The sequence below is a fragment of the Crocodylus porosus genome, unplaced genomic scaffold (assembly GCF_001723895.1).
Source record: "Crocodylus porosus isolate Cpor-Errol unplaced genomic scaffold, CroPor_comp1, whole genome shotgun sequence".
Lineage (NCBI taxonomy): Eukaryota > Metazoa > Chordata > Crocodylia > Crocodylidae > Crocodylus > Crocodylus porosus.
The window spans coordinates 3,047,776-3,070,707 of record NW_017728949.1 but is presented as its reverse complement, the minus strand read 5'-3'; the positions used below and the strand labels follow the sequence as shown (position 1 = coordinate 3,070,707).

Below are 22,932 nucleotides of genomic sequence, written 5' to 3'. Positions count from 1 at the left end.
TCCACTGGTTCCACGGGCTGGATTTGGCCTGAATGCCATATGTTGCTGAACAAGAGCACCAGTATTGAAGTACTTTTCCCCTAACTTTCAGAAGAGCCCCTCTAAGAAATGCTGTAGGAGTTTTGGTTGGGTGAGATCTCTCAGATACTCCCACTAGCCTTTCCCCCACCAGGAGTACTTTTCCTATTCATAGTCTGTCAGCAGCTCAGAGATCAAGAAGATTAAAAGAGGCTTATAACTCATTCATACACCCATGCTCAGTGCAATAATTATACCAAAAACAATCTTTGTTTGGCTCTCCTTAATTCCTCGCCTCCCCCATGCTCATAAACACCTACACTTATTTTGGACATAAGAAGACCTCTCAATTCAGCTCTAGGCAACCAGCCCACAATATGCATTTCTAATGCTCCGCTGGTGTGGAACCAGTATACTGATAATCCTGTTAGTAATGGCAGAAGCTCCCTCTAGGAAATTATAACAAATAGTCTTAAACAATTCCTTTTGTTGACAACTTTATCCAAGAAACCATCTTCCCTTGAGACTCCACTCAACTTTATAGACTAATCCCCTCCTTCCCTCAGGAGCTCCCTTTGTTGGAGGGGATGGTAGGCAAACCGCAGGAGTGACAGGTCTCTGTAAGCCTTGGATCAGTCTTGACAATCTTTCAATTGTCAGCTCCCATCTGTCCTGTTTGAACATCCATCTTCTGGTCCAGGGATCTCTCTATTAAGCGACACATGGTTGGATTTATTCTGAAGGTCCAGACTGCACTGTTATATCTTGGTTGGCAAGACAGTCTGTTCTTGGGGGGTAGGAAGCAATGTCAAAAACAAACAAAAAAGCCAAACAAAAGAGAAACCAGGATATCTATATCAGATCCTTTCTTTTCTCTGAAAGATGATTTTTTAAAAAGTGAACCTCCCTGGACCAGGTTCTTCCCTCAGTTATACCAGTGTGAATGGTCCTGTAGCTTCTCTGACTTCAGAGGAGCAATTCCAGAAGCAGGCTGGGATAACTGGCAGCAGAATCTGCCCCTATAACCACAGGACACTATCAGAGTAAGAACTGAGATTTCTTGATAAAATACATTTATAAATTAAAATTTAAAAAATGGATCATAATTCCAAATATTTCCCTTGGGTTATTACCTTTTAGTTATTTTGATTATTACAAATGAATGCTAACCTAACTATGGGCTAGGTAGCATAGCAGCACACAGTGCTAACAGGGCCCCTGCAATATCTATCCACATTCCAAAATACCAGTGTGAAGCCCCAGGGAGTCCCTAAACTCCCACTCAGAAAAGTAGACTGGAGGAAGTATAAAAAGGTGGAGATTCATGGAGCTTTGGCCTCGAACCAATATATCCTTGGGCACAGATCTAGTAGAGCCAATTTCCTTTCTGGATCACTGGGAGAAAGGGAAGGTGATAGTGACAATTTGCTGCCCCTTATGGTGAGTTCACAGCAAAGCCACCATTCAGCCTTGTATGCTTAATATTTTACTTTTAATTATCTTTGCACTTACATCATATTGAGCAATGAAAGTAGGCTGGTCATTTATGTTGTTTGTCAAGTTAATTTTCTCATGTATCAGCACAATACTTATCTATTAGATGCCTAGTTAGTAGTGTTTAGATTCCTTTAAAAATGTTTTATCATTGTCATAAAGATGTTTCCATTATTTTAAAAAGTTACCACTGAAATCTTACAGCTTGTTGTTCCAAGAAAGTCTAAAAACCTAAGTATTGGGTTCCATCGCTGGGGCTCAACATTTTTACAAGGAGGCCAAAAATTAATATCAGAAATGGGCCAAGGCTTAGAAAAGGACTGCTGGAGTGTTAGGTGCTCAGTGGCATGTCAGTTCAGGCTCTGACCTGGGGCTTTACTTTCACATGGCTTCAGAGCTCCCAGGCTTAATGCTGCCGCTATCTGCACCCTCTACTTTCCCTGCCAGTGGCAGCATTCACCCCCTGGGCTCAGGAACCTTGTGAAAGCAGTGGCTCTGGCCAGAGTCCACACTGACATGCTGATGAGCTCGGAGAACTCGCTGCATGTGCAGAGCCCCATAGGTGGCAGGCCTGTTGCTCAGGCTTCATGGGCTACATGCAGCCTGCAGGCCATGGGTTGAGCATCACTGGATTACATCTTTCAGATAGGGTGACCACCCGTCCTTAATTGGGCATGACAGTCCCAAAATGGGAACATCACGTCCCAGTCCTGGGCTGCATGACTAAGGGACAGCATTCATCCCAGATTCGCAGTATCATGCAGGGATCTGTTTTCTGTTCACCACAGAAAAACGTGGGAAGTGGCAGGTTTCTCCTTGCAGGCTGGCAGAATTCCAGCCTACAAAGGGCTGGGGAGAGCAGGACGCAGGGGCCTCTATGTGCATGTGTATGGCCCTGGGAGTCCTGCACTGGTCGTGTCCCCACGGCAAGGTGCTTCATGCCCGCCTGATGGCAGGGGTGCAGCATTGTGCCCCTCGCTATTGCTGGGCAGGCAGGGGGTGCCTTGCCATGGTGGTGCAGCTGGTATGAGGCTTCTAGGGGCGGCAGGACAGTAGGGTGGAGAGCCCTGAGCCTGCAGCAGGCAGCCTGTTCCCAGCTCCCATGGGCTCGGTTCAGCTCTGCTCCAGCCATGCTGCGTGGGCGGGGGCAGGTGGATATGTGTCCCTACTTCCAATTTGGAAAAGGTGGTCACTCTACTTACATATTAACCTGTGGAAGAGGGTATGAGTTGACCTTTAAGTTTGTTAAATATGTAAGGCAAGTGAGGAAGAAAAAGGAACATCAACAAGAAATCTAGTCTGTATTTTCAAAATCCATTAAGAGTAGTTTAAGGTTCTATACACATCCCTGAATCACCCTGAGGGCCAGTCTCTGCTGATTTTTGTAGGGCTTGGTATTTAACAATGTTGGTGTGGTAGCCTTAGAGCAGGGGTGGGCAATTATTTTGGGTGGAGGGCTGCTTACTGAGTTTTGGCAAGCCATTGAGGTCCACATGACAGGCAGCCAGGGGCAGATAAATATTTATTTTCTAAATTTTGTAAGGGTCCTGTGGACCGGATAGAGTGGCCTGGCTGCATCTGGCCCGTGGGCTGCATTTTGCCCACACCTGCCTTAGTTATGTTGTAGCCATAATGGTCCAGGAATCATGCAAGAGGCTAGGATTGTTGTGGTGTGATATGTTTTATTGGACCAACAGCATAGTTGGGATGAAGTTAGACAAGCTTTCAAATGCATTAGACAGAAGCTTTAGCAGAAAAATGCATTGCATTGATTCTGCCAACACTAAAGCATGAGCATTATTTTACTCAACTGACTATGCCTACAGACTTCAGTGGAATTGAATGTTACATGTATTTATGGATCCAGGACCCCTCTGACTATGCCAAGAAACCTGTGAAACTGGCCAGACCAGTGGTGCCCAAGCTTTTCCCCCAGCCGGCTGGATAGGCAGTGCCTGGTCTACCTGTGAGCCAAATCCAGCTGGTGGTCTCAGTTTAGTACCCAGGTGGGCATGTTGAGGCCCCATCTAGCCATGCGGAGGTACAGGGTACAGCCTGGTCCCTATTTGGCCATGTGGGGGGGAGGGGACGTGTCCCAGTCCTGACCAGCCCTGCAGGGGAGGGAAGGAGCCTGGTTGGGTCCCATGCTGGGGAGGGAGCATGGCCCCATTGGTGGGGGACAACAGGGTGTGACCTGGATGCATGGGGGGAAGGTGGTGTGGCCCAACCCCAATCTGGCCATGCAGGGGGGAGGGGGCATGGCCCACCTCTGACCTCCCATGCGGGGCGTGGGAATTTGGAAACAGTACTTCCACTGCTTCTCTACCACCAAATTTTATAACCTGTGGGGAGTTCTTGCAGGTCTGACGTTATGGCTCTGTGGGCTGCAGGGTGAGCATTCCTGGACTAGGCACAAACTGCTCTCAAATGCTAAATGTAAGCAAACTGGATAAAATGGATGTTTCTGTAGTTATTTCTGGGAAGCCCCATGATCTTTCAGGAACAGGTGTTACTTGTAACCCAAGCAAGTTAAAAAAAAAGGTTTTCATGTTGAAGCATCACTTTCTGTTAGCCATTTGCCTTTAAAACTGAAACAAGCAAATAAAAACAAGGATGTGTCAGCTTTAGCATTTTTACCTAGCACCATTCAGGCACTGGAGAATACATAGTGGGACAGTTTCTGATGCTTATTTAAAACCAAAATAAATAGATCTACTGAAGTTATCCTGGTGTTACGCAGAAAGTAGAATCTGACATATAGCATGCAAAACGGCAGTGTGTTACAAAAATATCAGTGGTAGCAGAGTCAAGTCAGTCCCGAGGCTTTGGGGCACCTTAGATGCTGTAATAACCTTAGCTGAGTTGCTTTGCATCACTGGTGATTCATCAGGCAGAGTGACCTGGTGGTGTCCACCTCCACTCCAGAAGACAGTATAGTTGGGTATATGGAATACATCCCCTTATTGGCATTTTGAGACTTAAAGTGTAAAAGCTTGAACGACGAATTCCAGTCTTCAGATCTCTGGCTGGTTAGAGCAGATTAGTGCTGAGGACCGCAGAATAGAAGCCATCCATTGGGAGAACATGGGCTCACAAACTCCAGTGTAGGGAATTCCCACCCTTGACAGAATGCATGTGCTGCCAAATCTAGGCATGCACCAAACCCAGACATATATTGGTAAATCTGCTCTGGGGGCACTTCTTGTGCCTACCCTCAAGCACAGGGGAGATAAGAGAACTTTGCTGCATTTCTGGGTGTGGTGCATGGGAGCCAGTGTAGATAGATGTAACAATTAAAATGTTTCAAATGCCTTTGAAATGTTTCAAAGGACAAGTTGCACAAACTCCCAGGAATACCTCTTGAAATGAGGTACTATTTTGGAGTGTTTCACTTTTGCTTACATCTGTCTGCACAGGGGAAGGAGGGAGAATGGGATGGACAATCCCAGGGCACTGCCAGATCCCCACTGAGACCCTTGCAACTGCTGCTGGGTCTCCCACCCCTGCCAGCCCCAGAGCTGGGCTTGCCTTCCTGGGACATCCTTGCTCACTCCTGAAGGGTTGGGGGGGAGAGCTCCTTGTTGTCAGCAGAGCCAGATACTTTTTGGAGCCATGTCAATCCATGTGGGAGGCAGGGTCTCTGAATGGCCCGGATTGATGAAGCTGCAGCTTAAAACTCTCTTCTTTTAGCTCCTCACCCAAAAGGAAGTTGATCATTCTGATATTTCACCAGAATTTGCTGGAACTGGCTTGGGGATGATGCTTCTGGTGAGGATCAAATAGGTCACAGATTTCTGGTTGCAGCCTCACTCCTGGGACTGTAAACAGTGATTGTGCTGTGAAGAAAAAGTGAACGAGAGATCCACAGAAAGAATATATTTCTCATCACTCCTGCTCAGTTGTGGCTACCCTTATTGCAGTTGGGAGTACAGAACACCATTGCAATTTACTGTGCTTCCAAAGCTCGGCTTGTGGGGAGGGAGACAAAAGCGATTCAGCAACAGTAGTTGGGCCTTCAGTGAAGTTCTGATCTGCATAATGTTCCTCAAAGCCACTCTTCAGAGAAACACAGGTTTGTGTGCCAACAGAATTCATCTAGAAAAATCCTTTCGGCTGAATTGCTGTTTATGCAGCTAAATCCCTGATCTCCATCAATTTGTGACTGTCCCTAGTTCCTGACTTAGAAAAATGTGCTACTTAAGTAGCAGGCACTCCAAATCAGTGGCTCCAAAGCTGTGGATTTTATATACTACTGGTGGTCTGCCATGGTTGTACAAGACTAGGACTTTATCTTGCCTTTGTACAGCATTTTCAAATACAAGTTGTATCATCTGGGTGCTTGGTGGTATAGATTAAATTTTGAGATTTGACAGTGCTCCATTGTTCCCCAAAATTTGGGAACTGATGATCTAGAAAACAAAGTCTAGGATGCTGTATAAACATATTTCCCAAGGCCTTGGCTCTACAAGCACATCAACTGGTAAGTGGTCTCAGTACAGATTCTCCAAACAGAGTTAGATGGGTGTCAAGACGCTTTTTGAAGATCACCAAATGTTTGCAGGGTTAAGCCCTTTTAATTCAAGATTTATTTGGCCAATGGAAAGAGGAAGATTTTTTTAACGCTAGACACCCATGTAACTTTTATTTGGGTTTTGGTAGCAGTGAGCTAGTAGTTACCCTTCCTTGGTTTACAGTGCCTTCACTTCTAAAGACTGAGTAAGGGAAATCTTATGTTATTGCTTTTCTAGGATCTTTGTTCACATCATCTGGAATTTGAAGTATCTTGGAAATGTGTTTCTCTCAGCTCACTTCCTTGTGCATTTTTGGAGGAGGAAGGAAAGAATGGAGGAGGGATTGTTTAATTCAGTCTTCCTTTTCCCTAAAAATCTCATCATGCCTGTTTTTTAATCCCCCAAAAAGGAACAACAGCAAAAACATTATTTGGCAGAACAGGAGTGGGAATGTAACCCACTAATCAAAAGGATTCAAATAGATCCGTGTGCTGCCAAGCTCTCTCCTTCCCACCCAGTGGAGGGGGGAAAAAAAAAGAAAAAGAAAAAAGAGATAGAGCGAAGGCGCAGAGCTTCTCTCCTTCAGCAATCTCACAAATGCAAAACCTTCCACTCCAGTGACTCCTCATTAACTTTCTGAATCTGACAGTCTAATTATTGCAGCTGCTTCGCGCTTAGAATAAATAAATACTAAAGTGGGTGTTTAAAGAAATTGAGAAGGGAAATTCAGTCATCTAGACAGTCAATAGAGAGAGTTTATTTTAAATTTTTATATTCTTATGTATTTATATCATTTTGGGAAAGATAATGAGATAGTTGTCTTTCAGACTAATTGAGTTCCTAGGCTCAGAGCTGCTTGCTGTCACCCTCTCAAACTTAGCTTTAACTTTTGTGCTTAGAAATCTGATCACTCCATTTACTCTTTTCTGCTAATAACTGGGGAAGGCAGAAGTGCACCCAAGTGTGAAGAGTGACTAAATGGTATCACAGGTCTCGGTACCTTTCATGGCAAGCAAGACAACTCAATCTCTTTTTTGATTTGCCTTGAAGTGCTTTAAAGGGAAAGTGTGAGATAAAACTTAGTTTTGCAATTAAACAAAATAAACATAAATGCTCTGAATCTGTGGTGCCCACATTATTCAAGGGGATTAGAAGCACTCACCAGTCACAGATATGTAGCTCCCAGCACATTAACTGAGGGCCATTTTACAGTTCTTCTGGATTTCGATCTGTGTGACTGAGAGCAGCGTTTGGTTCATTGTCTATGACATTTTTTTTCCCCCAAAACTCTGATGGGCCAAACTCCACAGTTCTCGCTCAAGGGCTGCTCTCCTTGTGTTTAGAAAGTTTTCTGCTCTCCTTGTGTTTTGAAAGCGCAGTGTCTGCTCCAGGCAAACACTTCTGGCACTTTTCAACCGCTTTAGCAGGGGTTATGTTCCTAGAAACCTGTGCTTCCGGCATATGGGGCATGTCTGTGCTGCCCAAGAGCTGCAGCTTAAGGCCACAAAGTTAACCTGCAATTCTTAATGTCTTTATATAGGCAAATCTGCCATAAAAACTGGTGTCTGAAAGTCAAGCCACTTGAGATCAGTGGGAGCTCTACTTGCATAAACAGTGAATGAGTGAGTAGGGATTTAAAAAACAATCCATCCATGGCTTCACTCCAAGGATTGTTTTGGTTTGTGTATCACAATATACTAACTCACAAGTTACCCCGCTCCCTCCCGTAAGGCATAGTAAAAATAGGATGTGTTGGTCTAATGCATCCTTACTTCCTATGCATCCAACTATAATTTTCAACATAGGATTTCTAATCTTGAGACCTGAGGATTCCCACATCAAGGACACAGAGGTGTGGATATACTTTTCAACTATGATTCAGAACCCAGTGAAAGCAGTGACATTCCTCAAAAGACTGTTTCAGACAATTACCTTCTCAAGGCTGCCTACTGTTCACACTGTGCTCCAGTATCATTTCCCACCAGTGCAGCCTCACCAGCGGCAGCAGTGGAAACTCTGGGCTAGGCAAGATGGTGGCACCTTATCCAATGCTGCCTAGGCCTTCTCTGTCCCAAGTTAGGAATTAGTTAAAAAGTCAGTGCCCTGTCAACCCCAGTGCTCCTTCCTTTCTGCCAAGCTGAAGCAACAATGAGAATTCTGGGAAGCTTAGGGAGGATCGGCATAGTGTAGATGCAGCCTATGTGCCAGAAGCTGGTTGGGAAGCATTCTCGTATGTCTTGAAAACAGTGGAATTAAATACAAACACTGGTTTTGAATTGATTGTTATATTCTCAAGCCATCAGTTCCCAAAGAGCAGACTTCCTCATTTGGCAAAGCAACAGCCCCATGTACCACTTACAGTCCTAAAATAGGTCATAAATTGGACTTGCTGGCGCACAGACAATATGCTGGGCTTTTGGCTAGGGTTCCATGTCACCCAAGCTGTGAAAAAACTCACTGCTCAGTTGGCCATTCAAGTCCTGTGGGGAGCCTGTACTTAGGCTCTTTGCTTCCTTAATCAATGCAGTCAGAAGCACTGCAGGCTTCTTGAGCAAAGCTGCTCTCTGGTTTTAAAGTGCTTGCTGTGGGAATGTACCGATGCCATCTCTCATGTTCTGCTGTCCACCTTCTAGGCAGAAAGACTGCTCTAAAACCTCTGAGGGCAGGACCAATCAAAAATAATTTAAAATTACCACTAAGAATAAGTAGCAGCAAACATTACTCTGCCTTAGGTTTGACAATGCGGAGGGGGCAACTTGGGGGCTACTTTGACAGGAAACCCGTGCAGTCTGAGATGAAAATTGAGGCAGGAGGCTCTCAGCCTCTTGTGTTTTTGGCTCAGTGAACTCCATTTTCTTGCATGAATTGTTCAGTTGTCAGCAAACATTGAGCCAGAACAGTGGAAGGATGCCCAAGGTTAGCATGGGGTTTAACTGGTACCGCTGTGGGATGGGGCTGGACCAGAGACAGCGAGAACTCCACTAGTTTGGCTGAGAGCAGGAAGGACCTGCAAAAGCTTGTCCTTTTAAAATAATAACTGCAGATGCTTCCTCTACCTGAAGAAGGGTGTTTGTACTTGAAAGCTTGCAAAGAAGAATTTTTCCAACTATTTTAATTGGTCTACTAAAAGATACCAGATTTACCCAAAGAAATGTTCTTTTAAAACTGCCATTCCAGACTATAAGACAGGCTAGAAGGAAGCCAGATGATCATGTGAATGCCCTCTCCTGACACTTCACACGTCTCACCAAACTTGCAGTGCTTCCATAATCAACCCCACCTGGACTACTGGTGGAATTTGAAGCAAGGGCTTACAATATCAAAAACTTGAATCTCTACCACTAGAGATGAAAGAGCTGCTCCATTAACTGGCTGCTGTGGTAGATTCTCATCTCTTTCCCATCCTGCATAATATGCCTATCAGACTGGCCATTTCTCAGAGTCTCTTGGGCACTCATTTTTCTCTTTAGATATAAGTAATTAAGAGGGAACCTACTTGGAGCAAGTTGTCAAGTTATTTGAAAACTTCATTTATGGCTTTTCTAACATACCCCAAGCAGAGGAGCTGCCAGCGAGAATCTCTCCCAAACTGCCACCCTTAGAAAGGTGTTGTATGTGTGCAAGCGAGTGCAAGATCTGCATTCCTTTTCTGTTCACCCAGCCACAGAGCACAAATCTCCCATTGGCACCAGCCACTAGAGAGGAATCAACATGGATTACCCTTATTTTCCAGCACTTTACATCCAGGAAAAACAAAGTATGTACCAGTATTTTAGATCCCCTCTGCTCAAGTTCACCAAGAGGAAACTAAGAGCTCCCTGCACACCTCTCTAGCTCCCTGCCTCATGTGACAGCAGTCTCTATCTTCTCATTAGTATTCATTTCAATAGCACAAAATTGTTATTTAGAAGGGCTCTCACCTCTGAGACAGAAGTTCCCCAATTATTTTTACAGAAAGTGGCCTTTGGGAGGTATTCTCTAGCTACAAACTTGTTAAGGCAACTTACAGAAAAGAAAGTTCAGGCTACAGATATTTCAGAAAAGGGAAAAGGACTTCTGGCTGGAACATGTTTTTTTTTAATTTTGTTTCTCCCCCCTACCCCCCACCCCCACCTTCCCCACACCTTTGGAAATTTAAGCCCCTTTTTACTTTCTACCTCCAGCTTGTTTCCTGCCCCCTGGACTGAACTTTCTTGTTCAGAACATTGAAAGTAATAGCCAGCATACTCCAGAACAAAGTAGGAACAAAATATATGTAAAATCTGCACTGTTATCATAGCACCCAGGATTCTAAAATGATGCAATTAAATTTGAAAACGATGCGATTCCAACATGACACAGAGAACAAATGCTTTGTATAGGATTATGGCAACGGGGATGGATGCATTGGGAATTATTCAGCATTGCCTAATTTTTATAGTCGTAATGAGTCACTCATGAATATGATCTTGCATAATCATATTGTACTTGTTTCAGTCCAATAGACTTTGATTTTGTTCTCAACACACTGGTTGCTATGATAACGCCATGTAGTTTCCTGTTCACCAAGGTACCTCTCACTGCTGTTTGGATGAAGTATCAGAGATGATAAATATGGGGTGGTATATAAACCCAGGTTAAAGGAAATCATCTCCTACATGGCAATACACCCTAGATAATAAACCTTGTTCTAGAAATTGACACATTGTGCCAATCTGTTGTGTCATTCCTTCTATTTCTTCTCTCTCTCCCTTCCTCTCATTCTGTCTGTCTCTGTACCTATTTTTTCCACACTTTCTCTTTCTCTGTCTCTTGGCACTGGCACTTTCATCTCCTCCCTTGGGGATTTGAGATGTCACTGCAGGAAGTGCTTGTCCGCCTCTCCGGCAGCAGCAGAGCCCTGTGGCTTTGACAAACCTCATTTAATTGGGAGGAAGCCAGGAGGGTTTGAAAGAACTGAAACATCCACGAAACTCCTTTTATCAGGCATAATTTAAACTCTGCATGGAAAAAACCCTATATGTATAAAGAAAAGTCAACTTCCCTCCTGCTGTGAGCGCTCCCCTCTTCTCCCCCTCCCCCCCTCCAGCACAGGCAGGTTCCTGTGAGATTCCATCTTTTCATTTTTCTAAAAGTGTCAAAGTAGATTTGTGCTCTGTGGCTGGGTGAACAGAAAAGGAATGCAGATCTTGCACTCACTTGCACACATACAACACCTTTCTAAGGGTGGCAGTTTGGGAGAGATTCTAGCTGGCAGCTCCTCTGCTTGGGGTATGTTAGAAAAGCCATAAATGAAGTTTTCAAATAACCTGACAACTTGCTCCAAGTAGGTTCCCTCTTAATTACTTATATCTAAAGAGAAAAATGAGTGCCCAAGAGACTCTGAGAAATGGCCAGTCTGATAGGCATATTATGCAGGATAGGAAAGAGATTTTCCAGTTTAGGAAGAAGGTTTGTAACTCAGTAGGTTCTCCGTCTGTTGGGTGGTGGGGACATGTGCCTGATAGTTGTTTGTGAATATGTTCATGAGTGAGCAACAGAAGGCAGGAGAAGAAAAGGCAGGTAATTTCAAGGGAGATCTAGTATACAGGGTATAAGGGACAGCTGGTTTCTCAGAACATCAAAAGGGAGCAGAAGGTGCATTTTGGGGAGTGGGACTAACACATCACATGAAGCAGCTGGGAATTCAGGATATTGGAGCAAACTGTCACCTGAATTAAGCATAAAATATGGTTTTAGGAAGGAGCTTCAGGCATCTATTGGTACAGAATCAGGAAGGGGTGGCCTTATACTGAGGCATTTATAATCACAGCTTTCTAAATAAGCCACTAATACTGAGGTCTCATCCGAGTTCCTTTCTAGCATTGATGCCATGCTGACAGAGGAAAAAATGGCTAAAAGTTGCTCAAGCAGCAACTTGGCTACATTGCAGCTTATGGGTTTTTTAAAGTTGTTGACCAGCAGTGTAGCAATGTGACTGGGTGCCTGGGGCACAGGTAGCAGTGACTTCCCGTTGCAGTTATGCCACTGGTTCAATCACAATCATGATTGTGATTTTTTTTGCACAACCTCCCCCCAACCCCCTAACCCCAAGTTGGCATCCAGGGCAGTTGCTTCTTTTGCCCTGCTGTAATTATGGCACTGCTTTGACAAACTACAAATGAAGCATCCCTCTTCTTGCTGAGTTAGGAGCAGGGGTTAACATACCATCTGGAAGCTGATGCAGCTGAGCAGGCAGAGGGCTGAAAAAGTTATGGACAAGCGCATCTTGTGCAGAGACCCGCTCTCTAGGAAATGTTTTCAGCATTCTTGATGCCAGGTCTTCAGCTCCTGGCACCCTGTCCAGTCTAGAAAAGCAAGAAAAAACAAAATAGCACCAGAATGGGACCTAGGACTTAAAGCAGGAACCAGATCTAGGCTCAAGTTTTGTCAAGGCCAGGAGGTATTATATCTGGGAGATCTGGTTAAACTTGTGATGGGATACAGGTCCTGTATGGCTCCCCATTGGGAACTTCAGTGAAGTTTGAAAGCATGTGCCTCCGGGGTGTTGGTTCAGACCATCCTCCAGTAACACTTTTGGATCCCTCATACTTTCTTTTGAAGAAAAATTGTTACTTTTTGAAGAAGGAGCTTGGAATAAAAACAGATACTAGCAGTAGGCAAGGGTATATGTTTATATGTATCATAGCTAAAATTTTGTAAGTTATTATTATAGTAATACTCTGAGCCACAGATGCCAACATTATTTTTTGCTGGTGGGTGCTTAAAACCCCTCAAAAACCAACCAAACTAAAAACCAAACTGGTGCTTTACTTTTAACTTGGTGTGTTCCTGTGCCAAGCCCCACACATGCACAGAAGAGGCAGCATGTTACTTCAACCTTGCTCTACAGCATCTGTAAAGATAGAATGCTTTAGTAGGGCTTTTTTGGTACTTTTATCTAATAGCTTGATTGAATCAGCTTTAACTTTAGCCTTAGCTTTAGCTAAAATCACCAAAAAGCTCTGCTGAAGTGCCCGATCTATACAGATGATGCAGAGCCAGGTTGAAGTAATGTGCTGCTTCTTCCGGTTAAGTGTGGGGTTTTTTTTTTCAATGTCTGCAAGCATGGATCCATGGGCTGAGCACCCGGTAATTTTTTTCGGTGGGTGCTTGAGCCCTGGAGCACCCATGGAGTCAGCACCTATGTTCTGAGCCATGACAATATGAAAATATCTCTGTGTAACCTGCCAATGGCCACTACAGATTTGTGTTCAGAATTGAGAGATTAATGGAAATGCCCTGTCTGTCTCCTGACCCCGGTTTAGCAGTGTAGTTAGGCTGTAATCATGTTGGGGATTCACCAGTATGAATCCTTCCCAAAATGAATGTTTTGTTTTCTTTTGTTTTTTTCAAATGACCGGCAAATGCCAATGCCAAGTGGTGTCTCCTGGAGAAGAGTGCAGCTGGGGACTAGGAAGTGAAAGAGAGAAAACAAACAAGCAAGAAAGCAAATAAAAACAGTGCTTTAGTTTTACAGCTTTTACTTTGTTTGTTTTGATCATGTTTCAGCATCAAGTGGCCCATCAGAGAGCCTGTTGTGCTCCTACTTACCACCCCAGCTGCTGCTGCTTCCCCTCCAAACAACAGCTCAGTGCTGGCATGCTCCTGTTCCTACCCTTTTCCAGTCCTCTGATGCTAGAATCAAAAACTGAAGGTTGGGAGGGACCTCTGGAGGTCATCCAATCCAAAGGTTTTCAACCTTTTTTCATTTTCTGACCCCTAAAAAATTTCAAATGGAGGTGTGGACCCCCTTGGAAATTTCATATGGAGGTATGGATGAACCCCTTTGAATTTTAAGTGTGGGTATTCATATACTTTTGATTGACTGTAGTCGTCCTTTGCGGAGTCCTTAGACATAATCTGCAGGCCCTCGGGGGTTCACAGACCACAGACTGAAAACCACTGATCTAGTCCAACCCCATAATCAAAGTAGGACCACCCCCAACTATCTCATCCCAGCCAAAGCTTTGTCTAGCCAGGTCTTAAAGACCTCCAGGGATGGACATACCACAACCTTTCTGGGTAACCTGTTCCAGTGCTTTACTACCCTCCTCACACAAAAGATTTTCCTGATATCTAACCTAAACTTTCCTTGCTGCAACTTAAGACCCTTGCTCCTTGTTCTGTCATCTGCCACCACTGAAAAGAGTTTAGCTCCATCTTCTCTGGAACTCCCCTTCAGGTGGTTGAAGACTACTATTAAACCCCTGTCAGTCTTCTCTTCTCCAGACTAAATAAGCCCACTTCCCTCAGCCTCTCTTCATCATAAGTCATGTGCCCCAACCCCCATTTTCACTGCCCCCCCGCTAGACTCTCTCCAATTTGTCCCCATCCTTTCCGTAGTGAGGGGCCCAAAACTGGACACAGTACTCCAGATGTGGTCTTACCAGTGCTGAATAGAGTGGAATAACCACTTCCCTCAATCCGCTAGCAATGCCCCTACTAATGCAGCCTAGTGTGCCATTAGCCTTCTTGGCTTACTGTCTACTGTAACTGCATAGAGCACCTGATGCTCTGGATGGTTTTGTTTTTGTAAATATGGTTTTGTTTTTGTAAAAATTTGATTTTGTAAAAATTTAGGTCTTAGTGACTATGATAGAAAAATACTCAGTTCTCCCATCCGCCAAATTATACAAGCCCCCCCGCTGGCTTGGGGAGGAAGATACAGGGACTAGGAATCAAAAACTGGGTGTTACCTTATAGTGCCAACACTTAGAACAAGCCTGCACAGGGGCTTGCTTTCAGAGGTCATGATATTGGTGGAGCCTGGAAGATCCCCTTTACCCTGCTTAGCAACCCCTTCCTTAAGGCTCTTTGCCATGTCACTGGGCTTTCTAGTACCCCCATCTTCCAGGCTCCACAATGGCAACTAGCTCCACACAGAATTCCCATTTGATTCCATAACTTGCTAAGCAGGGCCATAGTTGAGCTGTCTGAAGCACTCCTTCACTTCTCAAGAAATGAATATTCTGTCTCTGCAGTTAACCAAGGAAGGCAGAAACAGAGTCAATCCTGGACCAGTACACAATACAGAACTCTGCTACCACAGCACAGGACCAGTCTATCGGCACTGGCTTTAAAGAGCTTTTCCAGCTTTAGTCTTTTAAACAAGGAGCTGTGGCCAGTGAGCAGGAAGCTGTTCCATCCCAGGTGATTACTAGGAATATATTCATTTCCCTGCTGTGGATGAGAGTGGGCATTATTTTTAGATGGGAGTGTGTTATCTAAGCTTGAGAAATTAGAGAGTAATATATATATTTCTGAAAGTTTCTGACAACATTTATTAAAATTATTTGTGTCTCCAAACCTAGCATGGTGCTAAAGACATTAGTATCTCATTTAAAAAATTCAGTGCAATTCCTGAGAAAGCCAGCTGTAAAGGACAGTGTGTTATCACTCAGAGTGAGGCTGAATGCAACAGTGAGGTACTGGATTCACCCTAAACCTGCATTAGCTTAAGGTCTTCGAGGCCAAAATAGTCTTTTCATCTTGACACAGTGGGGCTTTGATCCTAGGTTGTAGTTTTCTCTGGCATTGTTCTGTACTGTACTGACTGTAGTGATCACTGGGTTCAATAAACACAGGCATAAGTGAATGGGAAGAATTAAGCAACCGGTTTTATTCTGGAGCAGCAAGCAACTCCTGCAGACTGTATGTCTGTCTAACTGGCTAGCTGCCCCCCCGAGGAATCATATCCCAATTCCCAACCCCCTCAGTCTCAGGGAGCACCTCTTAAATTTAGAGACCAGGCCCCAGGGGGCTAAAATAGGGCACTTAGTCAAAATCAGTTTTCCAGATTATATCTTTCATTGATATGCATGTGGTTGGGGATGCAGAGGCTACTTCTGATTCTGCAGCACTGTTGTGGGTGATTGAGAAGAGTTGTACATGCACTGTCTGAAGTGTCATCTTTAGGATGAGCTCTTAAATCAAGTACATCCCCAGTTGGTACTGATCATAGAAGAATATGAATTTTCCAGTCCTTGCTAATCCTGCAATCTTTTTTGGCCTCATATAGACAAGTATCTCTGTATAGTTTAGCTATTTTTTTTCTAGCAATATTTGCACCTTTATTTCTATGCACAAAGCTGGGAAAGTGCAAAGTTGGTAGTACAAGCTGCACTGGGGCTGTGCAAGAGGGCCTGGAAAGCATGATTCATAAATCAAATTGTACCTTTCAAACAGTCATGCATAATGTTGAATTGTTGCTTGTCTGAGAACAGTAAACCCACTGAAGTCTTTCAGAATCCTCTACTTAACTTATTGTTGCTTGTTACTACAGAAGTGTCTCTTACTCATTCTAGACTTGCCAGAAGAGCTCATTTAAAGTTAAATGGTTGCATATAAAAACAAACCCACAGGCCGCTTTGACGCTACTGTTATAAGTAGTTTACCTGTCACAGATCATTCGGAGCCTCTGAGGTCTGCTGGAGACAACCCTCTCTAGAAAGTGAATATGCAGTCACAAGATTAAACAGAAATCAATCCAACAACCATTCTTTGAGCCCTTACAAAAATATGTGCTTAGAATTTCAAAGGACCCTATAGAATCTGTCATCTTGGTATTTATAAATATACATTATACCTATAGGACTTGAATATCAACATTGATGTTAATAAGGCTATTACAGTTCTATAACCCTCTCATTTTACCTACCTACAAATATAGGCCTTGGGCCTGATTCAATTTCTACTTAAGTCAGTGGGTGTTTTTCTTTGACTTCAGTGGAAGCAAGATCAATTCCCAACATCTAAGATTTAGAAATCGGAGTTAGTTTTTCCTAAGAGCTAAGACCTTAATCCAGTGAATGGATCTGGGTAAGTGGCCCCTTATGCCTACAGAGATGATGTTGAGGTCCTTCTGGTCCCACATAAATATTAGGGGGTTCATCTGCATGGAGGTGACTGCAAGACTGGGGCCTGAGTAAGGGCTTTAGGATCTGGCCCTGTATGTATGCAATGTTTTCTCTCTACAGCTAAGGTTTGTTTTTTGGGGTTCCTACTCTCGTGTTTGCTTCATGGCCACTCATTTAAACATTTCTATCAAACTGAAATCTTGCAAACTTTGCAGTTTAGAGCACATTTGGTTGCTTTTTGGTATTTTTAAGTTTTCAAGACAAGTGGAAACAAGGGTACTTTTGGATGATATATTTTATTGGACCAACCGCATGGTTGGGATAAGTCAAACAAGATTTTGAATGTTAGGCATTCTCCCTCAAGTGACCTCAACTGGATCATCACAGCTAAAACATCACTCTAACACTACCAAAACAATTGGAAACTTTTTCTGTTATACACTGAAAAGGTAATGATAGGTTTTTCAGATGTTCTTTTGCTTGTTTCTAGATGAAAAAAAATAATCTAATGTCACAGGTCTGGAATAATGACAGCTATTTAAACGAAGACATATTTATTAGCAAACGGTGTAGAGGCTACCTGTCACAAGAACTGCTATGTATTTACTGCAGAGCATTGGTACAGTTCAGGGCTTTCCTTCCACTTCACTGTACAGTGAAGTTTAGTTCTACAAAATTATATGCAGGATTTATTGTATTCCATTCTTAAATACAAAGAAAAAGAAATATTGCACCTACACAACCATTAAGTCCCAAAGTCTTAATGATAATTTTAATGTGAGATTTCCGGCAGCTGGAGGGTGCTCAGCAGGCAGTAATGGCTCCAAAGGAGCCATTATTGTCTATAGTGCAGTTTTCTGTGGTTTGTAATTTCAGTGAGCCAGATTCACCACTGATGAAAATTGATGTAGGATTGCTTTGATCAGCAGTGTGACCGTGATTTATACCACGTGAGGATCTAGTCCGTTGAGTTCGATAGGACTATGCCAGCTTACATCAGATAATTTGTTGGTTCAGTGTAGCCATATTTAGAGCCATCAGGCTGCGCGTGGGCCTTTGATGAGCATAATGAGGTGGAAAAATGCAAGCAGCCTCCTCCACTGCCCCTTATGTCCTTCAGGAAGTTTGCAGAGATTCAGGGATTGCTGAGGCACAACACGACTGTGTTTGGTAGGATGCCCCCTGTCAGCCAGTGGTGCTTGCAGAATGCTGTGCAGATCCCCCACCTTTACCCTGTGCATCATGTGAAACTCAAAACATCACTTATTTGGGGTTTAAGTGGTATCCGGGGCTCAGCAGGCTCCAGGGTGGATAACATCCATAGTGCGCAGGGATAGCAGGCTTAAGGGTGGTTAGAACAGCCTGAATCAAGTGTCTGTTGAGAAGGGACTTGTGCCAAATTTCAGATAAGTCAAGCCTCCCTTGGCTTATCACTGAGGGGGGAAACAGTACAAACATACCTGAAGCATAGCTGCCCACACAAACCGCAGGGCTAGTTCTGTGTATGAAAGCTAAAGATAAGGCAGAACTATACCAGAACTTTAATTTTAGGCCCATTCCTGGAGTCTCCTTTCAAGCCAAATTGCCACTGAAGTATTTGAGGACTGGTTCCACCAGAAAACTCTTTTAAGTGTAGCACAATTTCTCACTGTCAGCACTACAGTCTTACTAATATTAAACATGTTGATTCAGAGCCTGGGATTACCAGCTGGATAGTTACCATACCTTTCCTACAGTGCTGCTAGATTCCTCTGCAGTACTTAATGTAACTGTAGGAGCAGTCCCATAACCACCAGACTGCTGCAATTGAACTAAGATAATAAGTGATAGAACTATTACTACACCAACTTAGCTGCCATAAAATGTAACTGCACATTGATTTATAAGAAAAATACAATCAGAATTGAGCTTCCTTCAAACTAGTGGTCACTCTTACAGGGAAATATAATATTTAGTAGGTTGTCAGAAAGGTCAAAGAGAAGAATAAATAGCAGCTTAAGAAAGATGTGCTTTTTAAATACGAATAGCATATACCACAGGTTTATTCTAAGAACATCCTGAGAATTCTCACCTAATAAATAACGTATGAATTGACAGACCAGTAGTTCTCTCATACCCTCCTCACTGTCTTGGGAATGCTCCAGTCTGCTTACTGGCTTTTCAAATGCTGGTGTTTGAAGAAATCACAGGCATATAGAATATGCACAGAGGAGATCTACATAGCTCCAACTCAAATACTTCACCTCTTTTCCAAAAAACACAAAAGAAAGAAGGAAACTCAAAGATGCACAATTCAGGAAGTGATTAATCACTATAGGAGAGCCACATCTCCATGCTCTGCAGGCAAGATATCATCCTTTCTACTGTAGCACTGTCCCACCCACCCTTTGCTTTCAGGTCTCTGACCAGATTTTTACAGGAACCTTTCAGGAGAAAGCAATACAGGTAGAGGGAATGGCTGTTCATTGTTCCACCACTACACGTAACAGGATTTACAGAAAAGTTCATGCCTCTTGAAGGCTCAGGACAAGTGTAGTGACTTCTTAACCTGGCAGGGGAAATACCATGTATCTGTGTCCAAGAAGGCAGTTTTCCTGAACCGCAGCCCGGGAGAACTGCTCTTCTGGAGTGGTTCAGTACCCACTGAGGTGCAGCAGCTTAAAGCCCACTTTATGGAAATGGGAGTCTCCTCCCCTTGCTTGATCTGAGGGCAAGCAAAACTCAGGGGTATCTGAACCCCAAGCCTCTGGGCTTGGGCCTGCAAGTAGGATGCCCGCCAAAGGTTTTGGAAACTTCTGAAGCCCCGGTGTGGGTGGAGGATGTTTGCTGGTAGTAAGGCTACTTATGGTTCTGGACACTTGGATTTGGAATACGTTTTGGTTAATTTGGCTGTGGGTACAAATTAAATTAAAAAAAAAAAAGTTCATGCAGTCTGACACTACATTGTATTTTTTTTGGCTGCCCCTCACTGTCTTAGAAATCTGCTTCTGGTTGGTGCGGTGATAGGCACACCCTGCCAGCACCAGGCCTCTGTAACATCCTCTTTGAAGTTAGGGGAGGTGGCAGGGGTAATGTTGGGTTGGGAAAATGCTGGCCATGTGATTGCAATAGAATCATGCTATCAGGAAGCTGGAAGGAAACTGCATGCAGTCATTATGACCTGATACTGTGACTGGATTTGGGGTGGTTCAGGTTCCAGTACAAATCAGAGCAGTGTCAAGGATGCTCTAGTTTGTGCTTCTCTGCCACTGGAAAGATACAAAACAGTCCCAGAACTAGGACGTGGCTCAAATTACAAAGTACTACAGAATCAGGTCTCTCCCTGTTCAAGTATCTATCTATTTTTTTTTGCAACTATCTAGTTGGTCTAATAAAAGATATCATCTCTACCACACTAACTACTTCAGAAAGTGCTACCTCCAAGTGCTAATGAAGCCATTATTAGTAAATGCCAATGCGAGTTTATTATACAAACTTTCCCATCCAGATCTGGAGAATTTTCTTGCTTTCTGCAAAGAAAATTCAGGCTCATTAAAGAGCTCCTGTGCATACGCCTACACATGCAACCCTATCTGGAGCAAATTTGCTAACAATGGGCACATCCCCACGAACACGGCCATGTGGTTTGTGGTGCCACAAAGCCATTTAAGGTGTCACAAACTGCACATGGTGCATGTGCATCTGTTTACCATGCTACTAATTTGCAGTGCAGTGCCCTTATTTTTTTTTACACCGAGAGATCCCAGTGTAAAAAAAATGCCACTAAAAAAAGTGGCGTAGCACATGTGGCATCAGTGTGCACCACCAGAAACCAGAGCCTGGCTGGTCAGAGCCACACTAGCTGCTGGCCAGGCTCCCAGTGGCTGGCTTGGTGCCCCTGCTACCCCAGGAGGTCCCCAGGACCCCAGGTAAGGCTGCTGGGACCAGCACACTTACTGGCGTCATCCTCCCTTACTCTACCCAGGTCACTTTGCCTGGGGGACAGACTGCAGTGGCACAAATATGTGCCGCTGCTATTTGTCTTGTGGGAAAGTCATACCCCAATGGGAGCAGTTTAGTCCAGGGCTGCTCCTGCCTCCCTGCCCTGCTGTGCCCCCCTGCAGCAGCCAGGGGGAGCTCCAGGCTCTCCTGAGTGCCAGCTCTGGGTTGGCAGGGGGGCACGGGGATCAGGCCTGTGCTCCGGGGAACAAGGGGTAGCTGTCGGGAGTGGAGGACAGCTCCTACCCGTAAAGAGCTTGGGATCAAGGCTCAGTAGGACTGGCTTGGAGCAGTGCACCGTACCCTAAGCAGCACTAGGACTGGGGGGAGATAGGGAAGGGGGAAGCAGTGCTGGGACTGGGGGGATGTGGGGAGGGAACCAGTAGCGCCAGGGACCGGGAAGCTGGAGCTGCGAGGGGGAAGCAGTGCCAACTGATGCTGCTTCCCCTTCCCCTTCCCCTCCCCCACCACCACTTCCCCCTCATGTCTCTGCCTGGTCCCAGTGCTGCTTCGCTCCTGACTCCCCCTGGGAACGGGTGGGGAGTGGGAGACAACTAGAGTGTGCGCTCCATGGGAACAGGTGAGCTCTCTGTCCCCTCAGTCCTGTGCAGCACATGCCACAGTCAGCTCCCGCTCTCCGCCTGTGTTTGGGGGAGCCAGGAGCTGACAAGAGCTGGGACTGTGGATAGAGAGCTCAGCTACCTAGGCTGACCAGAAGGAAGTTGCTCCCGGTCAGTGTCTACATGTGTGCTACTGCGCAGTAGCCAATGCACCGTTAATCTAGTACCTGTATTTGTTGGTACTAGTTAACGGTGCATTAGCTTAATTTACTGCGCAGTAATTCCCAAGCATGTGTAGACACTGACACTTTACTGTGTGGTAGATTAGTCTAAGAAGCAGTAAAGAGTTTTGTGTAGATGCACCTTTTGTGTTCAAAAGCTTGTCTAACATCTCTTCCAACTATAGAGCTGATCCAATAAAAGATATCACCAAAATAACCCCTGGCTTCTTGCATATGTTCTAGACCATCACGGTTGCCAAGCTCCAACCTTAATGCAAGTTTTGACAGGATTTATTACTGTTTTAGTACCAGCATGCTGGAAATATCTTCATAGGAGTGAGCATTTTTAAAATGCACTGGCTGGATCTGGTGTGCAAGGACAGTCTGTGGGGCTGGTTTAGCATGGATGCCGCATGCAGCATGCACCCATGACCAGGTCCCTGTACTGCATGTAGTGCCTATGGCACTGGTCCAACCCTGCATACTGCACACGGCATGTGCCAGACTGGTTCCATGCACTGCCAGGCTGCCACATGCTGCATGTGGTGCACAGCGTTGGTATGAGACCCATGAACTGGATTTTAGACCCCTAGTCTACTCAATAAAGTGCCAGTCTGCTCTGCACTCTGCCCAAGTTTAGACTCACACAGGCTAACTACTTCTCACTATTGTTAGTTCCTAGTGTCCTCAGGGCTCGTGTCCACAGGGATAATCAGGAATATTTATCCAAATTAGACAAACCAACATAAACTACTGATACCCTGTTGTTTAGAGCACAGTACAAACACCCAGGTAAATATGTTCTCAGAGCTGAAGACTAAGACAGATCTAAAAATGTAAACCAATGCAGACAGACACTGATTGAAGGTGAAAGATTAAAAAATGCAAAGATATTTGGACCCCCATTATCAACAAATTAGATAAAATACTGATCGAATAATATATGATGAAGATCTATCTAAACTATAATGGTACCCTGTATGGTTGATTGATTTATTTAACGATGGGGGCAGATCTTACACACTAGAGATTTGATTATTTTCTGTGATGGTACAATATATTGAATGCTAATTAGAAAATATCTCCCTATTCGAAAACTAAGGTGGGGGTGGCTTCTGAACGGACAATGAGGCAGGCAAATGGAAAGGACAAATGTAAAATGAGTAAACATTCCCAATTTATATCATGTGAAAATCATACCAGTACTGCTACATGAAGGTGATATGTCTGCAGATGTCCACAAGGAAACATTTCCCTCTGATCAGTGAAACAG

General features: G+C 44.3%; 1 protein-coding gene across 1 annotated transcript in view; it reads right to left on the bottom strand.

Moving 5' to 3' along the window:
* Positions 1-3,185: 3,185 nt before the first annotated feature.
* The window catches only part of CDK15 (cyclin dependent kinase 15), a 70,726-nt gene continuing 50,979 nt past the window's right edge, over positions 3,186-22,932 (bottom strand). The window contains exons 11-14 of the mRNA XM_019554650.1: positions 16,439-16,487; positions 12,210-12,349; positions 5,211-5,348; positions 3,186-4,033 (exon numbers count right to left, since the gene is read on the bottom strand). Of these exons, the coding sequence (XP_019410195.1) occupies positions 5,239-5,348; positions 12,210-12,349; positions 16,439-16,487 (299 nt within the window). The 3' untranslated portion in view covers positions 3,186-4,033; positions 5,211-5,238. The remainder of the gene's footprint in view (positions 4,034-5,210; positions 5,349-12,209; positions 12,350-16,438; positions 16,488-22,932) is intronic.